A 12,104-nucleotide genomic window follows, 5' to 3' on the forward strand; every position below is an offset into this window, starting at 1 on the left:
TATTTAGAAAGAACAGGAGATTTAAAAAATATTTTGTTTAATATAAAACAAACTTTATTGAGCAGAGATCAACAACTCTGGACAGAGATATGCAACAGTCATCCAACAGGGGGAGCCACAGACAGTATACACAGAAAGAGCGAGTGTGTTTGGTGAAGACTGCGGTGTTTCATGAGTCTCCTCCTCGGTGTGAAGCTGGAGGACCTGCCTGGGCTGCTGCTATCCCATCAGGCTGTGTGGCGGCAGGGTCTGAGACGGACAGGAGAAGAAAACATCGTTGTGGTGACTCACAGGGCTGGGCTCAGAGCCTCTACCAGTTAAATGATGCTTGTGCACCGCATCTAGTAGACACCATCTCAGATGAACTAGAAGGGATTGTGATTAAGTGTGTCTAAACTGAAGTCCAGGTCATTTTAAAGAGCTTTTAGCTTCTCGCTGGACTCACACATGCCGTTTGGGGCTCCAGGGTGGCGAGGGGCCATAGTCTGGGCATTCCCCCCGCTGGCCATCACCCGGCCGGGCATGGACTGGCCTGTAGGGGTGGGTAGGAGTTAAGAGCTGATTTAACCAAATCTGTGACTGTCTACAGGTAGGTGTGTTTGTGTGCTATTAATATCTGGAAAGGTGTAATGTTGTTGCTGTGTGGGTGTGTGTGTGTGTGTGTGTGTGTGTGGTGAGCGTGGAATGGTATGTGCTATTTATGTCTCTTGAAAAGTGTGGTGTTGTTACCAACACTGTGTGCGTGTGAGTGAGCTGGCAGACCTGAATGTTGTAGTGAGTACGGTGCCGTTCCCTGTTGCTCCCTCTGCTGGCGAATCTTGATCTCTGCATGCTTCAGCTGCTCCGCATGGAAACTCTGCCTCTCTGACAACAGCTGCTGACGCTGCTGCTCCAACTACACACACACAAACACACACACACACACACACACACACACACACACACACACACACACACACACATCACAACGGAGATCGCTTTAAAGAAGGTTCCATGACAGCATCATACTGGACCCCTGGGAGCAGATGCATTCGTGAGCAGACAGCTGGTCAGACTCACAGCCTCCTTCTCACGGTCCATGATGGTCTCCAGCTCCTCAAAGTGCCTCAGCTTGATCTCCAGCTTCTTCATCTGGGTCTCCACCAGCAGAGCCACCAGAGACTTGATCTTCCTCTCCTCCACGGCAGCCAGGTGCTACAACACAGCAGCCCAGTCAAACCTCTCGCTCTCTCCTGATTGGCCAGTGTACGTGTCGGAAGGGGTGGGACTTACCTTGGCCTTAGTGGCGGCTGAGGCCAGAGCTGCTGCTGCTGCCGTGGCGACGGTGGCCTCGGCCAGCTCCACTTCTCCTCCAGTTCTGGTCTCCTCCCCCTGTACTACCCTTCGCAGCACAGCCTCCTCCTCCACCCGGACTGCAAGATCAGGAGACATTCCATCAGTATAAACACAACACACAAATGATCTTGTATGTAACGTGAGCAACACACACACACCTTGTAAGTCTCTCTCTTCCGATACGGTTGACTCAGCGTTCTCTCTCTTCACGCGGTCTCCCTCTGACATCTCTCCAACGCTGAGCTCTGGAACATTCTGTCCATCTACTCTCCCTGTGATCTGGTACACAAACACACAAAATACACTGTACATTCTACAAAGGACTAAAGGATAAGTATGGCACAATCTCAACACAACCAATCAAAAGGTTTTGGTGTAAGCAGGGGTGTGGCGTCACCTGCAGGGGCTGCTGGGAGTTTGTCTCCATTTTGTCCGAATCCATAAATTCTAAGTGAAAAGAGGAGTTTTAAGTTGGATATGGATATTGTTTGCACCACACTTAGCATCACCACACACATACAAATGCCTCACCTGTCTTTTCATGCTGAACTGAGACAGAAATGGATTCTAGATCTCTCTCAACCATTTCTTCCTGCACACGAGAGAACTCCTCTGGAGAAGAGAAAGTAATGGTCACACACACATGGTCACATAAACAATCTTACACAGACAATACACACACACACACACACACACACACACACACGCACACACTAACCAAGCGCTGCTTTGGCGGCGGCGGAAGCAACTCGCGGGTCGACCACGGAAGCCAGGAACGCCACGGTGCTCATAACAGGGTTCTCTGATTGGCTGAAAGGCACAGGCTGGTAGGCCAATGGGCCCAGGGAGGAGGAGGAGTCTTCCAGATAGGGGTCTTCTATAGGCAAACGTAGGAAGTGAAGGATACACTCGTCCTGGGTGCGAGAACCCACATGTTCTGATACCTTGTTCCAGTCATCCCTGTACACCTCCAAGGCCTGAGAGAGAGGAGGAGAGAAAGAGAGATGGAAGGAGAGAAAGACAGAGATGGATGGATGGAGATTAGGTGGTATTGGTGGGAGTGAATGTTCATAGAATGATACTTCCTTTCTTCATTGGTGGAAGAGGATAATTTCTTGTTTGCTGATTGGCTCACCTCTAGCAGTAGGAGTGTCTCCTGCTCTGTCCACTCCCTACCTGCACTCGCCCCCTTACTCTGAGGACAGAGACAGAGAGAGAGAGACAGAGACAGAGACAGAGAGAGACAGAGACAGAGAGACACAGACAGAGAGACACAGAGAGAGAGACACAGAGAGAGAGACACAGAGAGAGAGACACAGAGAGAGAGACACAGAGAGAGAGACACAGAGAGAGAGACACAGAGAGAGAGACACAGAGAGAGAGACACAGAGAGAGAGACACAGAGAGAGAGAGAGAGAGATACAGAGAAGGATGGGGTTGTTTTTTAGTTGATGTTAAGCTGCCACGTTCTAGAGGCCTCAATTGGTTGAGATGTGCAAGTATTGTGGCATTGCAAGCCTGTGTGTGTGCAAGTGTAGGGGAGTGTGTGTCTCTGTGTATGTGTGTATCTGTGTGTGTGTGTGTGTGTGTGTGTGTCTCACCTTGGGGTGTTTCCTGGCGTAGATGTCGGTGCGCAGGCCAAAGTTCTGAATGTCGGACGGCTTGTCTCTGCTCCGCTCCGGGAAATGCAACATGTGCTGAGAGGCGGAGACCTGGGCGAGAGACACAGAGATAGAGGAGAGAGGATGTTACTGGGTGAAAGGATATTTGGAGTCAAAATACAGAGCTTGGGGAAATGAAACACACATCGCACATGACAGGATTACCATCCCTAAAAGCCTGCTGCTTCAGTCAGGAGGTTCAGAGTCAAGGGGTTCAGAGGCAGGAGGTTTAGAGTCAGGAGGTTCAGAGTCAGGAGGTTCAGAGTCAGGAGGTTCAGAGTCAGGAGGTTCAGCGGCAGGAGGTTTACAGTCAGGAGGTTCAGAGTCAGGAGGTTCAGAGGCAGGAGGTTCAGAGGCAGGAGGTTTAGAGGCAGGAGGTTTAGAGTCAGGAGGTTCAGAGTCAGGAGGTTCAGAGGCAGGAGGTTCAGAGTCAGGAGGTTCAAAGGTAGGAGGTTCAGAGTCAGGAGGTTCAGTCAGGAGGACACAGCGGTGTGTTACCTGCAGAGGTCTGTGCTGCAGGGGGCCCAGGCCAGAGGGGGTGTCAGCCAGGACGTTGAAGTGGGGGGTGGGAGGTGGGCCCATAGGGAGGGGTCTGCTCTCTGCATCCACCTGGTAGTTCACCAGCCCCCACTGCTCCAGCAGGGCGTGCACTCTAAACACACACACACACACCGTTCATTGTTGTCTTTCATATACACACAAATGAAGCTTTGCATGACATTTCTCGGTCGCTCGTTCGCTCACACAAACACACACACCTCATGACGGCGCACACATCTCCAGTGAGGTTGCGTCTGCAGGATGTGGAGCTGAGGTACTCCTGGGGGTTCAGGCGGTAAGTGTCGATGATAAAGTTGCGATATGCCAGGTATCTACGACACAAACCCCCCCAAAACTTGAAATCACACAATTCCATAATAAACTCAGCCATACATAAATATGTCAAATTGCGTCTGAATAGTTTTGAGTTACAGTGTGTGTGTGTATGTGTACATTAGTCCTGAGGTACTCACATCTCTGGAGATTTGGACTTGTTCTTCCCGTTGAAGAACTCAGGCAGGGCTCGTTTCTCAATCTGGTGTATACTGGAACACAGACACACACACACAGGTAGACACACACACACACGGCTTGAAGTAGGATCCTCACACATCATCATGAACTCTTCCTTAAAGGTGTGACATTTGCGACTAACACAGTGTGCGAGTGTACACGAGAGAGACAATGTGTGTGTTTGAGAGACAGCGTGTGAGTGTGGTTACCTGTTGTAGTTGAACCAGGAGGAGTAGCTTGGAATGATGATGTGATGAGTCTGTTCTGTGATGTTGTCTTCTCCTTCAGACAGACGAGACATCTCCCCCCTGCCCTCCTCATCTTCCTACACACATACACACACGTCTTAGTCCTCATGCCATCGCAGTGTGACTGGAAACTGCTTGTGATAGGCTGAGGAGGAAGTGATGTCACGGTTACCCTTCCTCCAGGAAGTGGGAAGTCATCTTCCTGTTCATCTGAAATAAACAAAATACATGTTGAGAGCTAGTCATACATTTTCTCTCTAAGACACACGGGCACACACGGGCACACACACACCAAGATCAGCCATGGTTCCTCCTTTGACAGGCGTATTCTCACTGTCCTTCTTCAGATTGACTGCAGACAGGAAAAACACAGAGAGAGAGAGAAATCAACATTAGGCAGCACACACACTCCGCACTGAAGCTGTGTGTGTGTGTGTGCGTACCATTCTTGGGCAAGATGACCTCTTCCATGTTGGGCACAGGGGTGGGGTCCTCCATGTCTTTGGTCAGATCCTCGTCTTGGTCCCCCTCCTGGTGGCCACGCCTCCTCCTGCAGACGAGAGGCGGGGTCAGACATGATTAGACGTGCCCCTTCTCCGACGCTATAGGCTGGTGGAAATGCTCCGCATGTACGGCATGAAGTGACTCACCCTTTCTTCCCTCCTTTCTTCTTGCTTTCTGTGGGGGGGGAGGGGGAGCGTCGTCTTTTCTTTGATGGGGTTGACTTGCGGTCCTGCGAGGGGGGGAGGGGTCAGAACACTTACTGAATGGTTTAGGTAAGTTTCTTCTGCAGTATCACTCCTTGTTCTCATACAGTGGTCTTACACATTATTTACAACCCCAGGCAGGTAGGGTGGCGATATACAAACATGCGCACACACACACACACACACACCTGATGGTCTCTGAGGTGGACACGCTTGCGGAGCATGAGGGGGGTGCTTCTCTCGTCCACGTGGTAGTCTTCCTCGTTCATCCACTCGTTGAAGACATCAGTGTCCAACACCCAACCCGCATGTACCTTAACACACACACACAATTGTCAAAAGGTATAAGATGCTGACCAACTAAGAATGATTAACTCTTACTATTTCAAGGTGCTCTGTGTGTGTGTGTGTGTGTGTGTGTGTGTGTGTGTGTGTGTGTGTGTGTGTGTGCTCACCCTCCAGGGTCTCTCGGGGAGTGGCTGTTCCTCTACATCTCCCTCCACATCACTGGAGGACAGCCAGGCATCGTAGCTGCAGGACACACACACATTTAGGAATAGGTAGTGTGTCTGTGACTGTGTGAGTGAGTGTGTGTGAGTGGGTGTGTGTGTATTGTGTGTATCTCACCTGTCAGGATGCATGCCCCAGTGTACTAGGACATGCTTGTCTTTCCGCATGACAGGACGCACCCACTCATCTGAAATGTAGGAGAAACACACACACACACACACAGACAGGTAATAAACAGGATTTAAAAAATAAACACTTAGGGTTGCTAAATATAACTCCCACTCACAAACATTCTCCCTCTCTCTCCCACTCACACACACACACACCTTGGTCAGTGGAGGCCAGTGAGGGATAGACATGATGAGAGGCCTGGCTGTGGTCTTCAGTCAGAGAGCCCTGCAAAAGACAACTATATTACCCAGATGCCTTTGCAACTCAAAACCTGGCTGGAGGCAAAAGTGTGCAGCTGTTACAAAAACTTGGTGGACCGTTTACTACAACAAGACAATGACAAATAAGACAGCTTTCCACCCATGTCGTCTACCCTCAGACCCCCCCACCCTCAGACCCCCACACCCTCAGACCTTCAGACATCCTGTCTCTGTGTGAGAGTTTACCTGATGCTTTAAGACAATGTCACTCAGTCTGCCGGCCAGGTCTGCATCCATATCTGAATCCAGGTACACTAAGGGTTGGGACAGGCAGTTGTTCTGTGGATGAGCACGCGCGCGCACACGCGCACACACACACACACACTTATGGTTACTTAACTGCATTCACACCTGTGTACCTCGGTTGCAAACTTCCTTGATTCATATTGTCTGGTCATGATGAGATTTGCGAGTGTGTGGCTGTCAGATACCTGGACTAGAATCTTCTCCAGGGTGACAAACATCTCGACATTGCGTTCTGTTCTGGACGGGTTCTGCAGATCAAATCTACGCCTAGAGGTGAAGACCAGGCCAGGGGAGAAATGGGGAAACAGGGAAAGCTTGTTGGTCTACAGTAAGCTCAATGAAATCATACCATGCAATTGTCCCTTTTAAACGAGATGCAAATGTTCTTCTGTGCTAAGGATCAATCGTCACTCACCAGCCTTGCTCTGTTCTGAATTTGTAGGCAGAGCCAAGGATGTGGCAGAGTCCTCCTCCTGCTCCGAGGTCCAGGAAGCAGCGCGCCTGCGGAACAAAAACACTCGTAGTACACGTACACAGTCGGCTGAGAGGTCGCTAGACCCATTTATAACTGCCGTCCGAGGAACACTTCAAATTCTGATGTGGCTTGGCAGTGCGGTGCACGATAGACACTCACGGGTAGTTTTGTTAGTGTGGGGTTGTTAGACCGTCTGCCGAAGGTGTCTTCTTGGAACTGCAGAAGTTGCAGAGTCAAAGAAGACAGGGCTTGACAGGTGGGAGGGTCGACCTGCACATACTGCAAAGACAGACACGCACACATACACATAACCGTTTGAATTTGGCCCCACGAAGTAGTCTTCTACCTAAAGTATCAGAGTCTAGGCCCAAGTTCCCAAGGACTTCCTCACGATCATCGCTACGCACAATCAGTAGATCCCGAAACAGCGTGCTTTGTGGATCCCAACCAACCAGACATGTTTCCGTACATGCTAGACTACTGTAAAAATAGCTAGCTAGTTAGCTACCTTTTTGTAGTGTTTTCCAATCCACTGTCGTACCACCTCCAACTGCGCTAGGATCTCTGGGCTTTCCCAGTATTTCGAAGACGGATTGCCGTCCCTTTTCCGGTACATTCCCGTACCACTGCCCGACTGGCTGGGCCCGGGGATCGGTCCACCAGACATTGTTGCCATTATTAACGTTTGCTATTGGATTGAATAACGGATAAATTATGCAAGCTAGCCAGCCTACCCGCTTGCTAACTGCGCAACCCACGGCGGTTTTGAAATATAAAAGTTAGGATTCCCGTGCTGCCCCGCGGTGTACGGATCGTACTCTATTTCACAGTCTGCAACCACAAGGCCATCACCATTTGAGCAAAACGAATGTACCTACAATGCGGGGACATGATTTCCGGTTATTTGTGATTCAGTCCTTTCAAAATAAACTACTATTAATAAAGTATTATTGAAATACACATAATTTATAAAATGTGTTTGTTCGTTGGGTGATTTTACAATGATTTTCAGTAGCTGCCTTACAATAAAAATAAAAACTACTCATGTTTGCCTGTCCCTTTAAAGAAAAACATTTTGGGATGTTCTCGTGGAAATCCGGGCTTTTATTTTGAAGCCAACAAGTACAATCCTAGCGGAAATATCCGTACACATGGGAGAACCGTTGTCGAAACCATCGGGTAAGGAACTAGGAAAAATAAAGCTAGAGAAAGTTTGCTTATGTTCTTATCACGTCAAGTTTGTTATCCGTAGCTGTTGTAGTTCTGACATACTGTTTAACTAACCGTGTGAAGTGCACATGCCTTTCACGATTCATGTTTTTAAGGAAAAATGTTTTAAGTCCAGTTGTCAAACACGGACTTTGACACCTGCAGGTGGTTTATTGCTAGTTTAGCTAATCCCGAAACACTAAGTGAAGTCACATTAAATTGGCTTGAGCATTTCTACAGTATGCAGGTGCATCTATTATCGATAACCAACCCCTTTGATCTAAAGCATTGCACGACGCTCAAAGAGCTAAACAGTAGGCTACGAGCAGCGCATCTAACCTGGCTTGTCCTTTGTCCCCCTCCCTGCCTTCAGGTTATCTGGCTGTATGGGGGTGCATGGTCTGACGAGCTATGTGGAGGGCAACAGAGAATTCTTTCAGGACGTGAGGTTCAAGGAGAGTCGGCTGATCATCGACGGATGTAGTCTGTTTTTTCGTCTGTACTTTAATTATGGGTTGGACCAGCAACATGGAGGAGATTATGATGCTTTCTCTGGCCTGCTCTCTGAGTTTCTGTCGGCACTGTCCGCCTGCAGGATACAGCCCTACGTGGTCCTGGACGGAGGTAGGGACTTTCCACTTTATCTAACATGAACTGAAATGCATGTATACTTTGTACTGTATTTGTACTTTATACATATTACAAATTGACTTATGAAAGTGGTTGAATGAATAAAGTCAGTGTGTAAAGTGTATCTGTGAAATTCTGGTTGTCATTGTGAGGTATGGATGCCAGTGATAAGAAGTTCTCCACCCTGAGGCAGCGCCTGCAGAGCAAGATCAAAGAGGCGGACTCGTTGGCCCACGGTCGCCATGCCTCAGTCCTCCCGCTCCTCACCAGTCGTGTCTTCGTCCAGGTCCTCTCCCAGCAAGGTGTACCATTGGTTCAGTGCCCGGCCGAAGCAGACCTGGAGATTGCTTGTCTGGCCAATGAGTGGGGCTGTCCAGTTCTGACCAATGACAGCGACTTTTTCATTTTTGACCTGCCAGGTAGGTGCTGCTCAGTGTAGCATACCTGATGTAACAAGGCCTTCATGAATAGTTTCTATTCAACCTTCCTTCTCTCTTTGCCTAGGTGGCTATCTGCCATTCCGTTTCTTCCAGTGGACTAACGTGAATGGAAAAGGCCCCGACCGGTTCATCTCCGCTCGCCGCTACACCGTTAACAGGTTGTGCAAGCGCTTCGGTGGCATGAACCGAGAGCTGCTTCCTCTGTGCGCCGTGCTGGCTGGTAACGACTACACCACGCCCAAGGGCACAGACACGCTCCTCTCCCTGCTGCACCTAAGCAGGGCGGGGGGGAACGGGGGACAGCGGAAGACCCCCCCGCCTCTTATCGAGGGCCTCCTCATCTGGCTGTCCTCCTTCAGAGGGGTGGGGGAGGCGCTGGAGGAGGTGGGCAGGGTGATGGGGGGAGGTGGGAGGGGTGGAGGAAGGGGTAGAGGGAGGGGTGGAGGGAGAGGTGGAGGAGGGAGCGATGACCTCAGCGCCCTCCTATTGGAGGGTATGAAGGAGTACCACCTCACCCCACACAGCTCTCTGGCTCGGTGGTTCTCAGGAGGTCTGGAGGTACCACCAGGGGGGCAGACTGCTGGCTCTAACCTCACGCCGGAGTGGTTTTCCAGGGCAGCGTGGCGTGGAGCGCTGTCATCAATGTTGCTGGACGTCCTGATGCTCAGAAGGGTCCTGCTCATGCCACAGGTGGAGAACAGCCGACTACCCAGCAGCCACTGCACCGCACAAGCCATACGGCAGGCTCTGTATGGGATCCTCCTTCAGGGGGACCCACCAGAGGGCGCCAAGCAGGGGGAACTAAACAGAAGTGGTGGACAAGGAGGCAGCAACAAAGAGGCTCTGAGCCAAGGAAAAAATACAAGGGAAGAAGGGGGCTTAGGAAAGAGAGGTGGGAGGGGGCGGGGGGAGAGAGGGAGGGGTGTTGGTCAGGGTGGTCTGGGCCGTGGGCAGGAGCAAGGGTGTTGGGGGAAGGAGAACCAGGTGGGAGCTCAGGGGTGTGGTGGAGGAGGAGGGGCGGATGGTGGCGGGAGTGCTCCGCCCCCTGTCTATGTGGAGGAATACGACAGGCAGGAGCTGAACCTGAGGCGGAGTCAGGTGACGTCCGAGCCACCCAGGACCCAGCTGCACTTGGACACTCTTGACAAGGTACCTATGGCAACTGCCAGATGTCGATTTTTCAGTTTTCTCCAGGAAACTATTCAGGTTTTACTTTCCTTAAACATTTTTAAAATGTGTCACTGTAGTTGTCTGGTTCCTGTCATAGGCTCCTCTCCCTCAGCGACTGGGGGTCCTGTATGACGTGTTGAGGGTGAACCCGTCAGCCCTAACTGGGGTGCCTCCTCACCTTAGACTGCCTGTGGCTGTAACAGGCTTCTGGATGAGAGAGGCAAGCTCTGCTCCCTCTCTGCCCCAGCTACAGGCTCTGTTGCTGGGCATGATCCATGGGGAGGTGGCCCGCAACAACCAGCCTGGAGGTATGCACATTACTCACAGCATGTGTGAATTTGTTAAAGTGGGTGTGGGTGTGTTTATCCAAATGCACTCTGGGAATCAAACACATTTTCAATATTTTTCTCTGGAAATGCAAGATAAAACAAATTATCATTGGTCATAAGAAAAAAATGGTCAGTCGTTTTCCTTGATATCTTGCCAGTTCGCCAGACAGCAGAGCAAAGCATCTGGGCGGGCCTGGAACGACAGCGTATGCGGCAGGGGGAGAGGCGTGGCCTGGATATGGGAGTAGCTCACTGTTTCAGCCAGTGGCAAGCCTGCCTCTGGAGCACGCTCTGTTTGAACCAGGTGCTGTTTCTCCCCCTGCCAGAACCCTGCATTGCTTGGTAATATACAGACACACACATCATTCTAACGGAAAAGAAATCATGTTGTCCATACAAAAATATTTTTGTGGCCCATGACAAATGTTTTCTCTTTGTGTCTGTCCCACCCCTCTCTCCTCTATCATCTCTCTGTCCCTCACCCTCCCAGGTTGTTCAGTGGCACTTTGGTGCATGGATTAGTTCGTTGTCTCAAGGGGGGTCGCCCTGCTGAATCTTTCCTGGTCGGGGCTCCTCACTCTTGGCAGCTTTACTGCACCCTGCTGGCTGCAGTGGGGAACTGCAACACTGGAACCGTACCTGCCTTCTCTTCATCAGAGAGGGGTAGGAGGAGGGGGGGGAGTCAGCAGGGGAGCAGAAGGAGGGGGATACGAGGAGGAAGAGGAGGACGAGGAGGTGGGCAGAGAGGTCCTCCCACACAGGAGATCAACAACCGCTTTGCTCTGCTGATGAGTGAGGAAGAAGAGGATAATGAATGATATTCACAATGCACTTTTTTTAAATGGATGAACTTATCATTCCTGCATTATTTTTAACCTGTCCGTTTCAGCGAGGGGTTTATGTATCATGTAAAGCTTTTATTGGGGAAAAGCAGATGATGTTCTGCAGAGGAGAGGAGACAGAAAACTGATGCCTTTTTATTGTCTGTGAACGAGCTTCGATAGCAGCTCAAGTCATCTCAACAACCACCTCTTTTGGTCTTCTATTTTATGCAGCTGACTTCATATTGTAATGAAATGTATAAATCTATTGAAAATCTCAATTTTTAGAACCGGTATAGATTTTGTACTTTGTATTGTTTGTTTTTTTTATGCAATCAACTCCAGAATTATTGGCACCCCTGGCAAAGATATATAAAAAATGTAAGAATTTTTTGTAATTTAGCTCAATGTCATATTGAAAGAAAAAAAGAGAACCGACCTTCAATTGAAGTATATATCAATTTTGGAGAAAAAAAAGAATCCATTTGATTCTTTTTAATGAAACCATGTGTGCCACAATTATTGGCACCCCTACATTTCTTGCTTTGTACAACCTCTCTTTGTCAATAAAACAGCACTAAATCTTCTCTTTAATATACATTAAGGTAGGAGAATTCACAGCTAGGAATCTTGGAGCATTCTTCCTCACAGAATCTCTCCAGATCATCCAGCGTCCTAGATCCTCACTTGTGCCCTCTCTTCAGCTCGGCCCACAGGGTTCTATGGTGTTTAGATCAGGAGACTGAGATAGCTGTGGAAGCAAACTGATTTTGTGTTCAGTTAACCATTTATTCCTTGATTTGGACATGTTTAGGATCACTGTCCTGCTGATGGATCCA

The 12,104-nt window shown here is 49.6% G+C and overlaps 2 protein-coding genes across 4 annotated transcripts; one reads left to right on the top strand and one right to left on the bottom strand.

Moving 5' to 3' along the window:
* Positions 1-31: 31 nt before the first annotated feature.
* On the bottom strand, positions 32-7,518 carry smarcc1b (SWI/SNF related BAF chromatin remodeling complex subunit C1b). 2 transcript variants are annotated; one of them, XM_084696139.1, is made up of 28 exons: positions 7,175-7,510; positions 6,826-6,945; positions 6,607-6,692; positions 6,377-6,458; positions 6,132-6,224; positions 5,841-5,910; positions 5,632-5,701; positions 5,460-5,535; positions 5,193-5,318; positions 4,948-5,030; positions 4,741-4,847; positions 4,590-4,649; positions 4,470-4,507; positions 4,259-4,374; positions 4,010-4,081; positions 3,755-3,868; positions 3,495-3,648; positions 2,937-3,047; positions 2,471-2,530; positions 2,054-2,312; positions 1,867-1,947; positions 1,733-1,782; positions 1,494-1,614; positions 1,273-1,412; positions 1,060-1,194; positions 763-895; positions 446-532; positions 32-249 (listed from the first exon to the last, which is right to left on the bottom strand). In XM_084696139.1, exons 1-28 carry the CDS (start codon positions 7,340-7,342, stop codon positions 170-172), a joined length of 2,892 nt encoding a protein of 963 aa, XP_084552265.1. In that variant the 5' UTR covers positions 7,343-7,510; the 3' UTR covers positions 32-169. The 2 variants fall into 2 exon arrangements, with proteins under 2 accessions (XP_084552265.1, XP_084552266.1); XM_084696140.1 differs by lacking the exon at positions 446-532 and having other exon boundaries at positions 7,175-7,518.
* A 295-nt stretch (positions 7,519-7,813) lies between these two features.
* Positions 7,814-11,854, top strand: aste1b (asteroid structure-specific endonuclease 1b). 2 transcript variants are annotated; one of them, XM_084696141.1, is made up of 7 exons: positions 7,814-7,845; positions 8,249-8,499; positions 8,658-8,924; positions 9,010-10,094; positions 10,213-10,423; positions 10,603-10,786; positions 10,935-11,854. In XM_084696141.1, exons 2-7 carry the CDS (start codon positions 8,262-8,264, stop codon positions 11,260-11,262), a joined length of 2,313 nt encoding a protein of 770 aa, XP_084552267.1. In that variant the 5' UTR covers positions 7,814-7,845; positions 8,249-8,261; the 3' UTR covers positions 11,263-11,854. The 2 variants fall into 2 exon arrangements, with proteins under 2 accessions (XP_084552267.1, XP_084552268.1); XM_084696142.1 differs by lacking the exon at positions 7,814-7,845 and adding an exon at positions 7,863-8,122.
* The last annotated feature ends 250 nt before the right edge of the window (positions 11,855-12,104 follow it).

The sequence above is a fragment of the Hypomesus nipponensis genome, chromosome 4, assembly GCF_054491055.1.
Source record: "Hypomesus nipponensis isolate SF chromosome 4, ASM5449105v1, whole genome shotgun sequence".
Lineage (NCBI taxonomy): Eukaryota > Metazoa > Chordata > Actinopteri > Osmeriformes > Osmeridae > Hypomesus > Hypomesus nipponensis.

What these genes read in the sequence shown, in the direction of transcription:
- smarcc1b (XM_084696139.1), bottom strand. Translation starts at nt 7,342, where the DNA reads ATGGCAACAATGTCTGGTGGACCGATCCCCGGGCCCAGCCAGTCGGGC. An exon ending in TCCTGGTTCAACTACAACAG is followed by an intron (nt 4,082 to 4,258) that starts GTAACCACACTC and finishes TCTGTGTTCCAG; the next exon opens with TATACACCAGATTGAGAAAC. An exon ending in TGGACCGTGAGAAGGAGGCT is followed by an intron (nt 896 to 1,059) that starts GTGAGTCTGACC and finishes GTGTGTGTGTAG; the next exon opens with TTGGAGCAGCAGCGTCAGCA.
- aste1b (XM_084696141.1), top strand. Translation starts at nt 8,262, where the DNA reads ATGGGGGTGCATGGTCTGACGAGCTATGTGGAGGGCAACAGAGAATTC. An exon ending in CTACGTGGTCCTGGACGGAG is followed by an intron (nt 8,500 to 8,657) that starts GTAGGGACTTTC and finishes TGTCATTGTGAG; the next exon opens with GTATGGATGCCAGTGATAAG. An exon ending in CCGCAACAACCAGCCTGGAG is followed by an intron (nt 10,424 to 10,602) that starts GTATGCACATTA and finishes ATATCTTGCCAG; the next exon opens with TTCGCCAGACAGCAGAGCAA.